General features: G+C 47.1%; 2 protein-coding genes across 2 annotated transcripts in view; both read left to right on the top strand.

Moving 5' to 3' along the window:
- Positions 1-6,747: 6,747 nt before the first annotated feature.
- Positions 6,748-15,114, top strand: LOC134094476 (kielin/chordin-like protein). The gene is made up of 5 exons (XM_062548002.1): positions 6,748-7,353; positions 11,036-11,607; positions 11,860-11,932; positions 14,639-14,912; positions 15,102-15,114. The coding sequence occupies exons 1-5, from the start codon at positions 7,242-7,244 to the stop codon at positions 15,112-15,114; spliced, it is 1,044 nt and encodes a 347-aa protein (XP_062403986.1). The 5' UTR covers positions 6,748-7,241.
- Positions 15,115-15,174: 60 nt separating this feature from the next.
- The window catches only part of kcp (kielin cysteine rich BMP regulator), a 36,514-nt gene continuing 31,688 nt past the window's right edge, over positions 15,175-20,000 (top strand). Inside the window, exon 1 of the mRNA XM_062548250.1 lies at positions 15,175-15,267. The gene's annotated coding sequence lies outside the window, so the exon portion shown is untranslated. The remainder of the gene's footprint in view (positions 15,268-20,000) is intronic.

Here is a 20,000-nt window from a genome sequence, read left to right as displayed (position 1 = left end):
TCTCTGTTTGTTGTGGGAGATTGAAGAAATAGGGCCTTAATCGGACTGGTACAGCTTACACTCACAACAATGATGCCACACGGCTCGACCAGTGGGCTCTGTTCTAGGACACCTCTACACACACGCACACACACACACACACACACACACACACACACACACACACACACACACACACACACACACACTCACGCATGCACGCATTCACACACACACACACACACACACACACACACACACACACACTCACACACACACTCACACTCATTCACATCACAGCACATACAACACACAACATTACATCTACACCAAGCCTCGTACTTAGTACTACCTTGTACACACTTACACACACACACACACACACACGTAATGATGCCACGTGCCCCTGCTCCCTCTCTTACAGGTCTGCCTACCCTGAACAAAAGCACGCAGCCAGAGCAGGCTAATCACAGCATTAGCTGCCAGACTCTCTGGTTTTACAGTGCTGCACCAACTTTAGGGTGATCAACTAGAGCTCACTATTACAAAGTACCATAACTGTCCAAACCTGCCAACTTTAACCTAAATAACTAAATATCTTGCCACCTATCAACCTAATGCTGCCAGAAGAAAAAAGAGAAAGCAAGGTTTGCGTAGACATCATGAAAGCTTAACGGCTACAGTTTTGTCATATTGACAAGGGTCTGGAGTAGTGGCAGTTCTAGAAATATTTCCGATGGGGTGCCACCATCTGGTTGATATGGAACCCAGGAGGTGTCCAGTTTTGTTTGCATATTGAGGGAATGCGCGCTTGTTTTTACTAATTTAGTCCTCAATTTTGTAAAAATGTGCTCGTTTTACTAAAGTGTGTGCATACATTTTACTCAACTGTACCCTCATTTCACTAGTCTGGCTATCACCATACTACAGTAAGCTCAATCTTTTAAGATTGAACATGAGTATGGGGAGGCTGCGCTTTGTTTCTACTGCACAAGAGGTGTGATCAATGGGCATCGTTCAAACAACTCTGTATGACTGCTTGGATAGTCCTTTAACCAATCAGACCAACGATCCAGTGTGTCTTTTGGATTTGCTAGTTTCTGATTGGAGCCAAAGGTTATGGCAGGGAACAGAAGAGATAGATGTGCCGGTTTCCAGGCTGAGCTGCCAGGCGAAATCCAAATTCGTTCACCCAGCCTATCATTTCACTTGATTGTGCGCTCATTTTAGGAAATCCTGGATTCATTTTCCTAAATGGTGTGCTTGTTTTACAAAATTGTGCCCTCAATTCAGTAAATAGTGCACTCATTTTGGGAATAGTAAATTGTACATTTTTGCTAAATTGTGCAATTGTTACACTCGATTAAAACAAGAGCATGATTTAATAACTGAAGGTCATCATTTAGTCAAACAAGCCCACAATTTTGTATAAATGAGAGCACAACAATAAGCACACTATTGTGCAAATCAAGCACACAATTTCCTAAAATGAGCACACAATTTAGTAAAATGAGCACATGATGTATTCAAATGAGCACATTATTTATTCAAATGAGTGCATAATTTACTAAAATTAGTGTCAAATTGGGTAAAGCAAGCGCACATATTCTCGATAAACACATTTTCTCCCGTGCTCCGTAGGTTGGGACCCAGACTAGAGATTTAGATTCAATTCTAAATTTTGCATTGTAAATAAACAAACTGAACAGAAGTATTGAAAATAATCAAAGAAGTACATGAAGTAGGAAATATGTTTTTGTAGAACATCTGAAACATGCCGAATTAATGTTAGAAATGCAATGGTAGAAAAAAATTGTAGAACAATGGTTCCAATGGAGTGCAGTGACACAGGATATCCATAGCATTTCAGTAAACCCATGAACATAGCCTAAATAATGTGGGCAATATCAAATTAATGTAAAGCGTTTGTCTTGGCTAAATATACAATTCCACCTTACAACCCAATAATCACATCTCTGTAGGGGTTGCACTTGGAGTGGCTGACTGGATTCTGGGGTCGGCCTGTGCCACCCCAGCTCACAGCACCGCATTTCCCCATCTTAAACCCTTACTGCCATCATTGTATCACATGACATATGTGGGTGCACTGGGTTCACTGCCATTGTGTGTGTGTGTGTGTGTGTGTGTGTGTGTGTGTGTGTGTGTGTGTGTGTGTGTGTGTGTGTGTGTGTGTGTGTGTGTGTGAGAGAGAGAGAGAGAGAGAGAGAGAAAATGTACTGATCAAGTCCTTACGATGCTCTACGCTCTAGAGTCTAGAGGATTAAGACTTTTATATCCACAGAATGTAGGTCTGTGACTCATACCTCAAAGGGATTTCCCCTCTGTCTCCTGCACGCACGCACACACACACACACACACACACACACACACACATAGACACAGTCCAGTGCAGTCCACTCATGCATACACACACACACACACACACACACACACACACACACACACACACAGAATGATACACACCACTAACACACTCATTCTGACACACTCCACTGAGAGAGAACAAACAATAAAAAAGATGAATGAGTAGTGGACTCTATGGACAACCACAGCACTCATATAAACACGTGTTTCTTTTTACAATAAGTGACACAGATCATCATTCACTTTCATGCGCAGTCATGCATACATTAGCCATACCTCTCTTACACACACACACACACACACACACACACACACACACACACACACACACACACACACACACACACACACACACTGTATTGTATTCACATTAGAAATTAACCAGCTCTTAGGGAAGAAACAGACAATCAGGAGAGAGAAGTCTGGGAAGAGAAGAGACCGTGTGAAGGCAGGTCATGGTATTAAAGAGATAGTGACAGTAAAAAGTTGGTGTGTGTGTGTTTGTGTGAGTATCTGTGTGACAGATGGACAGACAGAATGGTATACATGGCAGCGTCACAGAGTCGGAAAAGTATGACACTCATTGATACAGACAGAGACAGACTGACTAAACAGAGACGAAAGAGAGAGATAAAGATTATGTGTGAGAGAGAGAGAGAAACATAGAGAGAAGAAGAGAATGAATGTGTTGTTGTCCCTACCTGTTGCGCCTGCTGCTTTAGAAAGTGTTAAGTTACCGAGCACATTCTCAGCTATAATCCAACCTCATTCCAGCACTCTAAGGACTCTGTGTGTGCATGAGGTGCCTGTATGAGTGTGTGTGCCTCTGTGTGTGTGCGCGCATGTTTCTGTGTGTGTGTGTGTGTGTGTGTGTGTGTTCGTGTGCGTGTGTGTGTGTGTGTGTGTGTTTGTGTGGGCATGTTGGGGGTTGACTTACTCTCTGAGTTCTGAGTCTTTAAACCTGCCTGGCCATACGCCAAGCACACATGCCTCTGCACCAATCAGAGCTCTGTCTAACAGCTCAGCCAACCAGCAGTCAGATCTCATCAGCCATAGTGCTTCCAATGGTGGTGCCAATCTACTCACCCTCTCAACCAATGGGAGGCGTTCTTGTTGAGGTGTACCCTTTAAATGAGGGAGATGGTCTACAATGCTGAACGATCAATTCAATGTGTGTACAAATTGCAACTGTATAGCAACTAACTACGATTGGAGGTCATCTTGATATTTATGTAATCTCAATCTGTGTGCGAATGTAAGGACAAATAGACATGATGAAGACCAACAGTAGGAAAGTTCTAGCAAATAAACGAGCGCATGGGTCCAGATGGCTGAATCTGAATGATTAGCCTTGACAAGGAAGGACAGACACGCATGCACAAAGGCACACACACACAAACACACACACACTCACATAGACACACCTATGCCATAATTAAGGCAGACAGGGATTAGGAATCAGGCTGCTCTTTGTCCTCATCTCAGATTAGTGTTGCTGCACACACACAGATACACACACACACACACACACACACTGAGCTGTGGGTAGTACTGTAGGTCTCACCTGGCTGACAGTTTAAAGGGAAAATCCGGTATTAGATAGGTTTTAGGTATGACCATAAGCTAGAGTTGTGGACAAGGGGTGACCCTATCCAGACCCCAAGCATTCCCTACTTAGCCAGTTTTTACCGACTCTTCCATAGCGCTATTAGGTCTCACATAACCTCTCACCTGCACCCTTTACCAGAAGACTGTCCCAAACTGACCTCCCATCCTGACCTTTTCAACCCGCAGTGCTCTTACTACTGAATCAGGCCCCCTACTCCCTTATGCGCCTATAAAGATGTCTACCCCCACATCTTGGAAATGTCTTGTTATTTCCCCCACCCATCTCATCCCCTCATATTGCCCCCTACCTCCCTTGCTACCTTAACTTGTCCCCTACTTCTCTCCTACTTCCCCTCATCATGCATCCTTCCCCTCTAATCATATTGCCTTGTCCCCCTGCCCATTCATCTCCTTAATGTAATGCACCCTACACTTCTTGTTACCTTATCATGTCCTCTTCTCTTCACCTTGTAATGTCCCCAACATCTGTTGTTATGGTTTCACGTTCACTACCCCTGTCACCCCCCTCATCATCCCACCTACCTCCCTTATCCCCTTAGTCCATCCCCTATCCTTCAAACTCCACCCCCTGCCCCCCCCCCCCCCCCCCCCCCCCCACACACACAGTCCTCATGGCTCATCCTCCCTACCTGCTCCCTCTCTAAGCACTAGGTCAGACAGAGGCCCGTGGCTATGGAGCTGTCCCGACTCCGAGTGCTAATCTCACTGCCCGTGGCCATCCACTGGCTAGACACTGGCACGCACGGTTGTCCACCACCTTATGCAAGTGTCTGCATTTACTTTGTGTGTGCTATACTGTATGTCTGTGAAGTTTGGTATTTTTAGGTTGTAATTTAAAAGGTTTTAAGTTGTTGGTAATTCAACGCCTGTGAGATCAGTGGTGTTTGGAACCACCGCTTCTCATGATTTTTCATCTGCGGGTGTCCAAATTCAACCACCAGCCATAGAAGACAATGAATCATAAGATGACCTATGTAGGATCAATTGACAACACCACACAGTCAGTAGAAGTCCATTGATTGATAGTGGGGAAGAGCCTGATCGGTTCATTTGCTTCCAAATGGTCTTGGATGAGACATTGTACCACTAGAGGTCACTGTGTGTGTTGTGTGTGTGTGTGTGTATCAAAGAAAGGGCTCTCTTCTTGTCCAGCTAATGATACAATGCTAAAAGTTCTCTCTCTCTCTCTTTCTCTCTCTCACACACACACACACACACACACACACACACACACACATGCGCACACACACACACACACACACACACACACACACACACACACACACACACCCTTACTCTAGTGGCCTCTCCGCCCTTTCTTCTCCAACTCACTCTAGAGATCACAGCAGAACAGGAGCAGCTGATAAGGCGCTTCTCACTCTGCTTTAACCCGCATGGTAGTCGCAGTGTTATGCTGTCCGTTCAGGAGATGTGTGTGTGTGTGTGTGTGTGTGTGTGTGTGTGTGTGTGTGTGTGTGTGTGTGTGTGTGTGTGTGTGTGTGTGTGTGTGTGTGTGTGTGTCTGTGTGTGTCTGTGTCTGTGTGTGTTTATGTATTTGTGTATTTATGTGTGAGGTGTGTGAGGTGTGTGAGTATGTGTGTGTGTGTGTGTGTGTGAGAGAGAGAGAGAGAGAGAGAGCGTGTGTGTGTGTGTGTGTGTGTGTGTGTGTGTGTGTGTGTGTGTGTGTGTGTGTGTGTGAAGCTTGTATGATAGAGAGTGTTTTTATCAGATTTACACCCAAAGATGGTGTGCTGGAGGATGAGGGCACATACAGATTTCATGCTGACTGCATCCAGCTAAAAGACAGAGGGAGTGGAGGGGAGATGGGATCAGACAAGAGAGCGGTGCAGTTATCAGGGAGATGAAAGGAGGCAGAAATGGGAAAAAGAGGTGGAGAGGGAGATGGAGGTACACGCAAATATGACTGATGAAAGAGTGAGGGAGCAAAGGGAGGGAAGAATGCAGAGAACAACATGGAGAACACACTGGCACACATACTGTACACACACTCTCTCCCCCTCGCTCTCTCTCTGTCTTGGACACAAACACATTCTTACATGCACACACACAGTTATGCACACACACACACACACACACACACACACACACACACACACACACACACACACACACACACACACACACACGTGCACTGACACACACACACACACACACACACACACACACACACACACACACACACACACACACACACACACACACACGTGCACTGACACACTGAGCCACAATGGAGTGTGTTTCTGTCGCAAAGGATCAAGGGCAGAAAAGTAATTAGTGTCACAAATGCCTCATCAAAGTCCTGGCATGAGCAGGAGCACTGAACAATCCACCAGTGTGTCCAGAACAATACTAATCAGGGCCATTCTCTCTGTATGTACTGCAGCCTATGTACTCCGCACAAGCGTGTGTGTGTGTGTGTGTGTGTGTGTGTGTGTGTGTGTGTGTGTGTGTGTGTGTGTGTGTGTGTGTGTGTGTGTGTGTGGGTGTGTGTGTGGGTGTGTGTGTGTGTGTGTGTTTCACTGATAGAACAAATTAGAGGCAGCTGGCGCCTATCCAGTCCAGACGCCGCACCAGGTTTTCCCACAGATAGCGGGGAGGAGAGTGAGTTCCCCACTACCCCTCAAAGGGCAAAAACACAGAGAGGAGGTGAAAAAAAGAGAGAAAAAAAGTGTGTGTAAGTTAGTGACTGAGTGAGTGGGTAAGAGAAGGAGAAGGAGGGAGAGACGAGGTAGAAGGAGACACAGGGAGAGAGAGAGAGAGGCGTGGGGGAATCAATCCAGGTCATTTGAGCAGCACAGAGGTGCACGTCTGATGGACAGCCTACCAGAGCAGACTCTCACTTCTCTCCTCACTGCTGCGGAGGTCTTTCGAGTTCTGCTGAGATTGAAGGGGATAAAGGAAAAAGTTGTTTGAGTAACAAACCGGAACTGTGTCTTCCGCTGATAACGACAGCCGCTCGCGACGCTCTCTCCCGTGTGCGCGCTCCTCCAGATGTTTCGCGTCTCGCGAGGGAATTCATTGGTCTTTTAAAAAAGGAGAACACGCTCGTGTGACATGTCTGCCTTTGCTCCTGCGCGGTTACCCGCTCGCACATAACCGACTGTCATGGAACTCATTTAATTGGTCCCTGACACCAGCAGTGGATAAAGGAAGAAAGGGAGGAAAAAGGAAATAAGTGGGTTCAGTAAATGTTCGTTACTGGCGCCCGTTAAGAGAGGCGGTTGAGAATGGAGTTGGCCGCTTTCCTGCCGCTGCTCTTTGTCAGGATGAGTTTGTTTGCGCTCTGGAATGCGAGCCCCTCGCGACAGACCCAGCGCGAGGAGTACAACAGCGAGAACGGTAAGTGCGCGCTCGCCCCTCACAAGAAATACAGAGGGGAATTACGAGTCCCTCGAGTCTAAAAGCCTTGATTTAAAAGATTAGGATGCGTTTTACAGATCTGCAGCTGAAACGATAAAGGATGTGTCAGTCCCTTCATCCTAGATCAGGTCAAGGCTCCTAGTTTAAAAGCTCTTTTTAACGACTACTCTGCTTAACGTAAGTGACGTTTTTACGGGGTGCCCCTTTGGGTCCCCCTCCCTAGATTTGCCTTACCTGTCGTCACTTGTGCGCGGGTACGTCACTGATGCATTCATCAGAATCTCTAACCCTCTTTGTTCGAAAATGTGGTTTCTCTAACAGTGCGCTCAGCAAAAGCATCTCTCATCCTATACATCTCCTTTGAACCCATGAATCTCATTCAGTGGAATATAGCTCCTAACCATTAGCCTGTGCACAATTTGTTCTCTGCAAATCAGACCACTATGATTCTTCACTTTTTCCCATCAGTTGGACAAACACTAAATCCAAGAGTTTAAATACATACAGTACATGTTTTAAATATGAGTGTGTGCTGATTGATATTGGCTCCATTGTGCCATTGTCAGATAGGCAGAGAGAAAGACAAAGAGATGGAGAGACATATGAATATATAAATAGATAGATAGTCAGACAGACAGACGGACAGATAGACATATAGAGAGGTAGACCTTTTGAACTTGTATTCTGAAGAAGGGGGTGCTCTGTGACTTCTCATGTAGGACGGTGGGACATAATCTGACTGAGGTCCTCAAGTGCCTCACTCCAGTTCAATTAGCTGAGACCATTTTCCAGTTGCAAATCTGGTGAACAACCTTTAGTCAGTCTTCAGAAGTTCCAGAGATCCACCTGGGGCCTTAGGAACATCAGCCATCCATCAGATGTGTCTGTTGCACGAGAGTGGGTTTGATCCGTCAGGGTCTAGTTTATAGTGCAAAGGTGAATGAGCGGTACTGCTTTGGTTTCCCTTGAAAATGAGATTTAATTAACTGTGCATGTGCATGTGTGTGTGTGTGTGTGTGTGTGTGTGTGTGCATGCTTGTGTGTTTGTCCCACTTGTCTCTTTATCTCTATCTCTGTGTGTGTATTCTCTCTCTCTCTTTCTCTCTCTCTCTCTCTCTCTCTCTCTCTCTCTCTCTCTCGTGTGTGTATGTGTGTGTGTTTGTCCCACTCCTGTATGCATGTACAGAGTGCAACGAGGACAGGAAATCATTAGTGCGAACTCTGCTGACTCACTGTCTCTGAGGAGCTAATTCACTTTAAACAGTTTGTGTGTTAAGTGGTGTGTGTGTGTGTGTGTGTGTGTGTGTGTGTGTGTGTGTGTGTGTGTGTGTGTGTGTGTGTGTGTGTGTGTGTGTGTGTGTGTGTGTGTGTGTGTTGTATGTGACTGTTTCAGACCTCCCGCTTCTAAACCCAACTGCAGTGTCCTGAGGGCATAGAACCCTCCCTGTGTGCTCGCAGGAGTCCAGATTATTACAGACTACAGGAGTCTGACACAACATAATCATCCATGATTACTAAAAGAGCACAGGAGATGGAGAGAGTGAGAGAGAGGGCGAGAGAGAGAGGGAGGGAGAGAGAGGGAGGTGCAGACAACCTCTATAAACACTTAAGCACTCACCTAAAATGAAATTCTGTTGGGGAAACTGGGGGGAAGTCTCAGAGTTCCTCTTCTCCTCCTCTCTCATTCCTGCTGCACTCCCTTCATCTCTTCCTTCTGTCTCTCCTGAGCAGACATGGCCTCTTCTGGAGCTGAGTTCTACTCACACGGTCTTCCTATTAGGTGTTTTTTGTTGCTATCTTGGAATATTCATATTTAAAATAGAATAATCCACAATAATATTCATAATAGTCTCGAAGTATTTCTGATAGCCGGCTGCAATGTTCTAGTATGAAGTGGGTGGAGATTTAATCAGTGATTATCAGCTGTCTTAAACTCTCCTCAGTGAAGATATCTCGCTGCTAAGCCCCTTTGTGATCTTCCTCACAGGAAAGCCCAGCAGTGAAGCTATATTCAGCCGAACATATCTTTTTCTTTAACACACTCTGTTCCTTATCTTTTTGACTTGTTCTCTTTTTCTTGTCTTTCTCATTCTCTCATTCTTATGTTCTTTTCTTTCGTGTCAATCCCACACCCCCACACATGCTGTACATCAACATGTTTACACTGAGGTCTGCACATTATTGGATTTTCTAAATGGGCTTAAGTTATTAGATATCTCCCCCACATACACACACATACATCCCCTCACACACACACACACACACACACACACACACACACACACACACACACACACACACACATGCTCCCCCCCCCCCTCTGTCTTTGTCTGTCTCTCTCTTTTTGCTGTCTCTGACACACATATAAACATACACACACACACACACACACACACACACACACACACACACACACAGTTGGTGGCATCAGATGTCCACTGTTAAGAATCCACTGCATTGTTCTCATGTGTTGTCATCTTAGAGTGAGCTCTGTGGACAGCTGTGTATACACACACACACACACACACACACACACACACACACACACACACACACACACACACACACACACACACACACACACACACACACACACACACCCTGTGTCTCTGGAGTTCAGAGTGGGGAACATGTGGGGAAGTGCTTTCGGGGTAAGACGACTGCTGAGCTTCATAAGCTGGATCTGTATCTGTGATGATGGACACAAGGGGACTGCTCTTGCGAAATCCATCACAACTTACACACACATGTTTCACACTCGAGTGATCTTGCTGCATGGTCACTGAAATACAGCATGTTGTTCAGACACACACTGTAAGATCATCATAGAACCAGACCTCTGCTTTTCCCATTACCCCTCTGTGTACTGTATGTGTCTCTGTGTGTGTGTGTGTGTGTGTGTGTGTATTCTGTGATTACCAGAACAAATCCCCTGATAGTGGTCTTTTCCAACACGTTGTGATAATGTCAGTTTTTAGTATCCATCTGCACTGAGTAATGGTGCAGCCGCAGATAGAGATGTAATGTTTTTAAGAGATGTTTCACCAGCTAGGAATAAAACATCATCATTATTAACTCAGCTTATGGTATTAAATGTGGTGACTGTTTAAACAGAGACTGGAAAAAAACTGCTTAGGGAAAATAATGCTTAGGGAAAATAATGAAAATGGCATGTACAGTAGTAGGCTATCTTAAGACATGGACCTGATTTCATTTTTTGGTCTGATGCAGTACACTTGAGCCTAATTTAGTGTTTGTCTCTCCTCACATCATGAACACAACTGAAATAGTCATACTTCAGATTGGATTAAAATAAGTGTTCCTATTACTGTTACACTGTTTGAATTTGTTTTAAAAGTCAGAGTCAGTCAGAGTCAGGCAGAACACTGGTCAACAGCTGGTCAGTAAATCAGTGAGCTGATATCTGAAAGGAGTACTATTGAATTGTTCTGGATACCTTTTATGTCAATACAAGAACATCAGCTCTGATTAAATGATTTTATAAAAATGTTCTATTCTATCTTCTGACTCCATGATGCATCTTTCTGTCCTCTCTTTGTGTGTGTGTGTGTGTGTGTGTGTGTGTGTGTGTGTGTGTGTGTGTGTATGTTCAATCTGTGTGTGTGTGTGTGTGTGTTCTGTATGTGTGTGTTCTCTGCAGTGATTGACCTGCTGGAGGCCTTGAATGTGACCCGTGGCGGAGTGAGGGGTGTGACTAAGGTCAAAGGGCAAGAGGCGGGGCTTGTGGCATGGCGTTTCCGCTCGCGCACCCCCCACCTGATGTTGCCACGGGAGCACACCCTCTACCTGCTAACCTCTGCCCATGGCTCGCTGGGCCTACACCTGATTGGTCAACAGGCTCGTCAATCCACGGCAACGCTGTTGTCACTGATGTCCCGTGGCCAAATGCTGCTACGGCTCGTCTCCTGCACACGCTCAAACACTCTTCGTCTTGAGTACCCCCCACATACCCGTTCCCACTCGGATTCGCACACACACTCAGACACAAACACACACAGCCTACTGTTGCCAGGTGGGTCTCCTTTTACAGGAGGGGGCTGGGTGCAGCTCGCTTTGGGGTTGGAGGCCCAAAGGGTGGCCTTATTCACCGACTGCAGAGAGGAAGTGGTAGTGGAGTTGTTACAGCCTGATGAGGTCATCAACCTGCGACTGCCACTGGACCTGCAAGTGACCTTTGCCAGTGAGGCAAAAGAGCCCAACAGCAAGTTCAGCGTAAGTTTCCAATACACCAAGTCCTAAGTTGTGCTTGTGGTGGTGGTGGTGTGTGTGTGTGTGTTTGTGGTCTACTTGTGGTTGTGTGTGTGTGTGTGTGTGTGTGTGTGTGTGTGTGTGTGTGTGTGTGTGTGTGTGTGTGTGTGTGTGTGTGTGTGTGTGTGTGTGTGTGTGTGTGTGTGTGTGTGTGTGTGTGTGTGTGTGTGTGTGCATTTGAGCTAAACCTGTGAGTGTGTGTTTGTTTGTGACTAGGGCTCCTGGCAGACAGCAGAGATCTCTACCCGTGCGTATCGGAGGCGTCCGTGGTCCTGTCCAAATCTCACAGGTAGGCCTGCTCATCCAACAGGCCACACAAATCAGCCCACCGTCTCAGTGTAACAAGCATTCCAACTCAAAATCTCACAGGAATTATTTTAGCCATTTCACCACTACATGAAATAATTAAAAAGTGTCTGAATTAGTTAAACACTGCATCTCTGCACTGGACTCCAGCACTACATTGAATTCTCTCCACTGTGTGTATCTACTCAGTTTGTTACTTGAAGAAAAAACTAACAAAATGTCCTGGAGAATAGCTTTAATGGTGGAGTAAGCGATGCTGGGAGGGTAACATTGTGTTTGTATGTGTTTATGTTTCTTAGCAGAGGCTTGTGTGCAAAGCAACTTACATTATAGTTGAACTAAAGACAAAGCAAAACATACCGAGATGTAGCTCAGTCCTCCCTTCAGTGCTCTCAGTGAAACTTCACGCTGTGTTTTATTATTATTTAGGGGACAGGCTCCCCTCCTTCTATGATTCAAGTTCACAAAGCCAGAGCTGTGTGTTAAGACCACTTTTTACAATGTTCCCAGAGAATGAAGGGCTACAGCGGATCATGAGGAGATATTTGCCAAAAGTGTTAGGTTGACATGTTAGAAATAGCCAAGCTTTGCTTACCATACCTTTAATACATTTTTCTTGGACTATCAGCTGAGACACAGACACAATGGCAGCATAGAAGAACAACTCCCAAATATTTTAACATTTCCCATGCCATGCCCCCAAAACTTTAAATTGCCTATACGAATTTGAGATATTGATTAAGAGGGGCAAGGATGGCCGCTAGGGGTAAAAAAGACAGGAAAGAAATAAAATAAAAAAGCCCAAGGCAAACAAAGTGGAAATGCTAATGCAGCTAGCTCTGACAGAGAGCCCACAGCTAATCTAGGTTTGATCCATCAAGAATTAAGAGATTTTCGACAGGACAGTAAATCTCAACAAGAGGAAATCATTGGGAAAATAACAAAAAACAACACTAGACTGGAGGAGGCCGAAGACCGAATAGAAAAGGCTGAAGAAAGATTAAAAATATCTAGAGGGTGTTCTGTCAAAAATGCTAAAACTCCATGCTTAAATGGAAGCCAAATTAACTGAGTAGGAGAGCCACTCGCGATTAGAGACATCCACATTTGGGATTCCAGAAGGGGTCGAAAAGGACAGTGCATCAGTGGTAGAGTTGGCAGAACAACTGCTGGGGTATAATCTTGACATTGCTGATACAACAACTCTACAAATTGAAAGCCCATTGCTCACTAGAACCTAAGCCACCACCACATGCACAGGCAAGATCCGTCATTGTCAAATGTTTCGAACCAAAGAGATGATAGCCTACTTTGCAGTGCATGACAAAAGAAGTGCTTGATGTTGGAAGAAAATGGAATTATTGTTGACAATAATTACCCACCGCAAAAAGGCAAAAAGAATATGCAGAAGTTAGAAAAGCTCTGAAGGATCAAGGAGTTTCAAACCCTTGCCCTGGCTAAAAGTGAAATACCAGGAAGGAGACAAGATCTTCGAGACAGAGGAAGAGACAACAAAAGACCTACCGAAGAGGAGTTTCAACATCGTGCCTGTCAAGTCACATGAGACAATGATGGAGCGAGCGCTTTCAAAAATTAAGCTGCCAGAGACGCAGACGAGCCTGACAAGTGGCACTACCTCATTGATGAAAAATTTAGAAGACAAAAGCTACAAGACTTGAGACCATTAACGCGTTTGCAAAGCGTTCACAGTGATATTACAGCATCACAGTGATCGGCCAAAATGAACACCAATGGACTGACGACGGCACGGGACATACCAAACAGACTCGAGTCCCCTACCTCGTCCGACGGATGCAGTACAGACAATACCATTTCTAAGATACGAAGCCCAAGATCTGGGAAAATTGAACGCAGAATGGAAAAAAGTGTGTCATAAATAATATATAATTGTATTATATATTATGGAAAAGTTATCCTACTCCCTCAAAATCCAGACTGACACATTTTCTAGGATATGGTCTAAATGGACTGGGTATGTTCATTTAGGCCTATAAAATCAGATTTTGTTTGAGGTATTTTTGTTTTGGTGTAATTATCTACAGTATGTCCTTTTTCTTGCTTTCTTTTCTTTCAGAGAAGTGTAGTGAAACATTTTTAAACATGTTGGCCTCAATAAAGACAAAAAACACTCCTTTTTCAGAGGTATTCTGTGGGAGGTGTGTATGGGATGATGCACAGGATGTGTGTAAGAGGGATGTGTGTGTGTGTGTGTGTGTGTGTGTGTGTGTGTGTGTGTGTGTGTGTGTGTGTGTGTGTGTGTGTGTGTGTGTGTGTGTGTGGGAGGGAGGTTGTCCCTGTGTGTGTGTGTGTGTGTAACTGGGAGAAATCTGACACTTGACCTCTGCTGATCTGTGTTGACCCCTGATGTTGATTTGACCCTCCCACAGGGCGATGGTTTCTGCTGTGAGTTAGTTTAGATCAGACTTCTGACTGAGAGTAAAGTTCATTATTGCCCAAGTACTGGAATCATGTTATACCCACTTTATTAACTTGTTTTGTTTCTTTTACCACCTTCGGTTATTGATTAATGACGATGTGGAGAGAAATATTGTGAGCCAATGAACACTGCTTTGAAAATTGAAAGCAAATGACCCAGTAGGTTATAACTTTGTGTGTGTGTGTGTGTGTGTGTGTGTGTGTGTGTGTGTCTATGTCTATGTGACTCCAGAACCTCTCCCCCCTCCTACCCCGAGGAGTGAGACGGTTCTGATGGAGGGTTCCACTCCTCCCATCATGCTCTTGGATGAGAGTGTGGGCGTGGCTAATGATCAGCCCCAGCGAGTAGTCCTGGGGGCACCAGGAAGAAAAGCTCCCCAGTCCTCGGCGCTCACACCTGCGAATTCAGAGACTGACACACACACCAGCCACGGAGAGCGCATTAACAGACTAGAGGAGCGCCTAGATGGGGTTAACACCATGCTGCAGATGCTTAAGAACCAGGTGTGTGTGTGTGTGTGTGTGTGTGTGTGTGTGTGTGTGTGTTAGTGTGTATGTGTGTTTATGTTTATGTGTCTTAAGAACATCAAATACACTCTCTATTATATTTATATTTATTACATGTATACACTTATTATATTACTTTGTCACAAACCTTTTCTCTTTTTTTTCTGTGTGTGTGTGTGTGTGTGTAGAATCTGGAGTTGACTGAGCGTGTGCGTTACCTAGAGTCGTGTGAGTGTGTCAGGCGTGTGTGTGTGTGGGAAGGTGTTGAGGTGGAATCAGGAAAGAGCTGGACAACTGACACAAACTCTCAGTGCACCTGCACCAACGGACAGGTCCACTGCACCTCAACACAAGGTGAGCCCTCCATAAACACACACACACACACACACACACACACACACATACAAACACTTATCATACAGCAGCACACAATTTACAGTCTTTCTCTCTCTTTCACTCGCACACACACACACACACGCACGCACGCACACACACACACACACACACACACACACACACACACACACACACACACACACACACACACACACACACACACTATTTTCCCCAGTTTCCTCCCTTTGTAGTTCTCTGTATCTCTGTGCCATCTGTTTGTTTAGGAATTATAACATCACATGAAAGTCACAGAACCCCTAAATGTAGTTGCAGATTTGTGTGTGTGTGTGTGTGTGTGTGTGTGTGTGTGTGTGTGTGTGCATGTGCGTGTGCATGTGGCTGTGAGTATGTCTGTGTGTCTGTGTGCTGTGTGTGAGTGTGTGTGTCTCTATGTATGTGAAAGAGAGAGTGGAAGAGAGTGCTTATATATGTTTTGTGTGTCTTTGTGTGTGTGTGTGTGTGTGTGTGTGTGTGTGTGTGTGTGTTTGTGGGTGGGTGGGCTGTAACATCTATTTCCCAGCAGCAATTTTTCTCCATTTCCTCTCGCAATCTCACACCCTCGCACACCCTCTTTCTCTCCCACACACACACACACACACACACACACAATCACTTCCCTCCCCGCAACACGCACACACACACTCTGACCCACACCCACACTTTCTCTCTCTCTCTCTCGCTAACTCACACGCACAAACACACGCACAACCACACGCACACTCACACGCACACACTCACACACATACACACACACACACACACACACACACATACACACACACCACACACACACACACACACATACACACACACACACACACACACACTTTAGGTAATCAATCAGTGCCATTTGGGAGTAGAACACTGGAGAAAGGAGAAAGGTGCCAGAGGTATCCCCTCAGCACACTGAGTTATCTGTTCTCTCTGCAATGCCATCTGCAGCAACTCAGACTGGCTGATTGACAGGCTGCCTTAAGCTGTTTGAAATGTGAAAGGTATCTTTGGTGAAACAGTGCAGTTCCTTCGGTCCTAGACAAGTTGATCCACCAGTCTTTAAAGCTGCCCCCCACCCATCACCCCCCATCGCCAGTAGATTGAGTCGATTCTCATTGCTGGTTTGTTTACTGAAGCCCCTGCCCTTGTGCTGCAGACCCCTGCTCCTCAGCCCCGTGCCTGAATGGGGGCGTGTGTGAGGTCACCACCCCTGACCTTGGCTTCGTCTGCTCCTGCCCTCCCTCTGCGGAGGGCAGACTATGTGAAAAGCCGCGCCCCGCTGTCTCCACACAGGTACCTCAGACTAGATTAGCGGACTAGTTGTGCCCCAAGCTAGCCTAACAGACTGGCTCTAGGTCCCTCTCACTAGCTTAACACAAAAGCTGTGCCTCAAACTTGCGTAACAGACCATAGCTTTAGACCTGACTAGTTTAGTAGATTGGCTTTACCTCAGACTTGTCCAGCAGGCTACCTGTTGCTCAGACTAGCCTAGCAGACTCGCTGTACCTCTGCCTGTACCACAAACTAGCCTAGCAGGCTAGCTGTTCCTTAAAGTAGGCTACCCCAAAGCTGTTAGTGCAAGGCTAAAGCAGATTAGATGAACCTAGCATACTTGTATAACACTGTCGATGGAGGGAGTATAGATAGGCTACTGTGTTATAAATATGCTTATAAACACTTATAATGAATTTATAATGCCTTTCGATGTTTGACGTGTACCTCCAATGTTAACGTGTCCAAGGAATTGTAACATATTGCTAACATGAGTACAGTGGTGGGTTTGGGATAATGGTGTGGAGTTCAGGCTTTATGAAGCGTAGTAAACCTTAATAACTGGATTTATAACGTATAGATAATTACTGCACCTGCTAAGATACGATTTCAAACTTCTAGTGTAGAAACGCAAAAGTCTGCTAATGGAAAAAAATATGTTCTAGCCCAAATAATAATAGGTTAAACTCTAAGTCACTAACAGATACGTGGCAAATGTCATAGGCTTGTGTTTTCCGGTTTGTGTTTGTGTGTGTACTAGCTTATGTGTGGCCTGCGTGAATGTGTGTGTTCTGGTTTGTGTGCATATTAGGCCTACTGTATGATCTGTTAGTAAGTGTTTGTGTTCCACTGTATGTGTGTATTGTGACTTGAGTGTGTGTATTTTGGCTTGCGTGAATTTCATAGCTGAGTGTGAAATGTGTGTTTGTGTGTGTTCCGGTATGTGTGTATGTGTGTGTATCTGTATTGTGGCTTGTATGTGTGTGTGTTTTAGGCCTGTTTCATGCCTGTCCTAAAGGGCAGGTGTCCGGAGAGGGCAGAGCCTGTTCAGCGTTGGTTCTACAACCCTGCCTCCTCCTCCTGTGAGCCTTTCCTCTTTAGTGGCTGCCATGGCAATGGCAACAATTTCCTCACTCAGCAAGCCTGCGAGGCGCGGTGCATGCTGGGAGCCTGCTGCTTTCGCCTCGCTGGCTCCGATCGCAGTAGAGACCGTAACTCCTCCTCCATACCAGAGCCCACGGCTTGGGTGCCTGAGTGGGCGGGGCCTGGTCGGAATGCATCGTTGGGGGCGTGGCAGGGCTGTGACAGGGGACCAATCAGCTGCGAGCGCGTGTCCGTCTCGCAGTGTCAGCGGAGGGGCACAGCGGTCAGCTTCTCTCCCGGACGCCTCTGCCCTTCCACAGGGTGTGTGTTGGCGCACGCAGAGTGCGCGTGTGTGTTCAACGGGCGCTCGTTCAGACCGGGGCAGGCCTTCGAGGCAGGGTGCGAGGCGTGTGTGTGCACCTATCGGGGGGTCGTCGAGTGCACCTGCAGATTGCCACAGCCACGCAAGGAAATCCGAGACCTCAGCCAATCAGAGATGAGAGAATACCAACACGCTGTGCGAGCACTCTACCTCCAACAAGGTACCAGTTTCCAAAACAATCACTAGCTTCCATCCTCTAGAAACAGGACACTAACCATGGTGGTAGTATTTGGGGACTAATACCTGTAGAGATGAGATAGATGCCTTGGATTGACTCAGGGGGCTGTAGAGCATACTGTAGTTGATCCTAGAGTTGTTTTTTGTTGTTTAGTTTAGTTTAGTTGTTAGTTTGTCTGAGCAGGTGAGAGCCTGTGTCTCATTGTAGTCAATGAAATGTTTGGTCAAGTGAAGAGAGTGAGTGGATCTGTGTGTCTGTGTGTATTGAATGTGACACTGTTACTCTCAGTGTTAGATGTGTGAGAGAATGAGAGAGAGTGTGTGTGTGTGTGTGTGTGTGTGTATGTGAAGTGTTGTGCATCTTTCTCTCAGACGGTTGGGCAGAGTTCACTAGGTTGAGGGCGGAGTTTGTTCCCGAGGCAAACGGGCGTGGCTCCTTCCTGCCGTGGCACCGGTACTTCCTGTGGAGTGTGGAGCGCGCTCTAAGGAATGCCTCGTCCTGCGCCGTCTCCGTGCCCTACCTGGAGTGGACGGTGGACGCCGGCGCTCTGGAATCTTCCGCCGCCTGGCAGGCCAACGGGTTCGGGGGCGACGGCGACCAACACACAGAGTGTGTGTGGCTCCACCCCTTTGAGCCCGTCGGCCGTCGCTGGTTGCCGTGCCTACGGCGCCGCTTCAACGCCAGCGTGTCCGTGCCCGACGCCGTCACGATGCAGCTGATCACCATGGAGCCGGACTTCCTGCGCTTCTCCGCGCGTCTGCAGGCGGCGTCCGGCCTCTTCCTGCTCTGGGTCGGGGGTCACATGGCCACGCCGCTCTGCGCGTACGACCCCGCCTTCCTGTCCCACGCCGCCTTCGTGGACCGCCTGTGGGAGCAGTGGCAGGAGCGGCGGGCACTGGCGGCGGCCACCTCCACGGGCGCCGGGGGGTCCGACGCGGCGCTGTACCCGGAGGAAGTGCGCTTCGCTCGGCTGGAGCCCTTCGGCGTCACCCTGGAGGACGTCCGGCTCTCCGGGCAGCGGCTCTGCACCGTCTACATCCCCATCACGCTGGGCTCCCCGTGCAACCGCACTCACACACACGCGCGCAGAGCAGACGCCTCACACTCACACTCGGCAGACGCTCACAGCCCTCACACACACACGGTGGAGGAGGAGGAGAGAGCGTTTGACAAGCGAGGTTTTGATGCCGAAGGCTATGACCGGAGCGGCTACGACAGTATGGGCTGGGATCGCCATGGCTTCGGCAGGGACAACCACAACCGCGACCATGTGGATCGCCAAGGTTACGACAGCTTTGGGTTTGACCGCTACGGCTTCAACCGGGCCAACCTGACGGCCTTCGGCATGCAGCGCGATGGCAAGCTCCTGCTGACGTCACCTGGGAACCGAGTCCTGGACCAGCTGTTTCCAGATGGGTTCGGCCACTATGGCTACAGCGCGTTCGGGCTGGACCGCTATGGGTTCGATGCGTTTGGCTTCAGCAGGGAAGGAGTGGACCAGGACGGCTGTAACTTCTTCTTTGGCGGCCCGCACTACCTGCGCTTCTACTTCCACGCTCTCATGAACATCAGCCTCCTCCCGCCCCACGCGCTCACCGACACGCCTCGCATCTGCCCGCCAATCAGCCCCCTGTCCAGCCACTGGGCTAATCAGAACTGGGTGGGCGTCGACTCACAGGAGAGCCGTGCCCTGATTGGTGAGCTGTCTGAGGAATGGGCCAATCAGAGGCCGTTTCGGCAGGACTACAACCCTAACGTGTCACCTGTGAAGAAGAGCGGCCT

The sequence above is a fragment of the Sardina pilchardus genome, chromosome 10 (assembly GCF_963854185.1).
Source record: "Sardina pilchardus chromosome 10, fSarPil1.1, whole genome shotgun sequence".
Classification (NCBI taxonomy): domain Eukaryota; kingdom Metazoa; phylum Chordata; class Actinopteri; order Clupeiformes; family Clupeidae; genus Sardina; species Sardina pilchardus.
The sequence above is the reverse complement of the archived record's forward strand: the minus strand, read 5'-3'. Positions and strand labels throughout refer to the sequence as shown.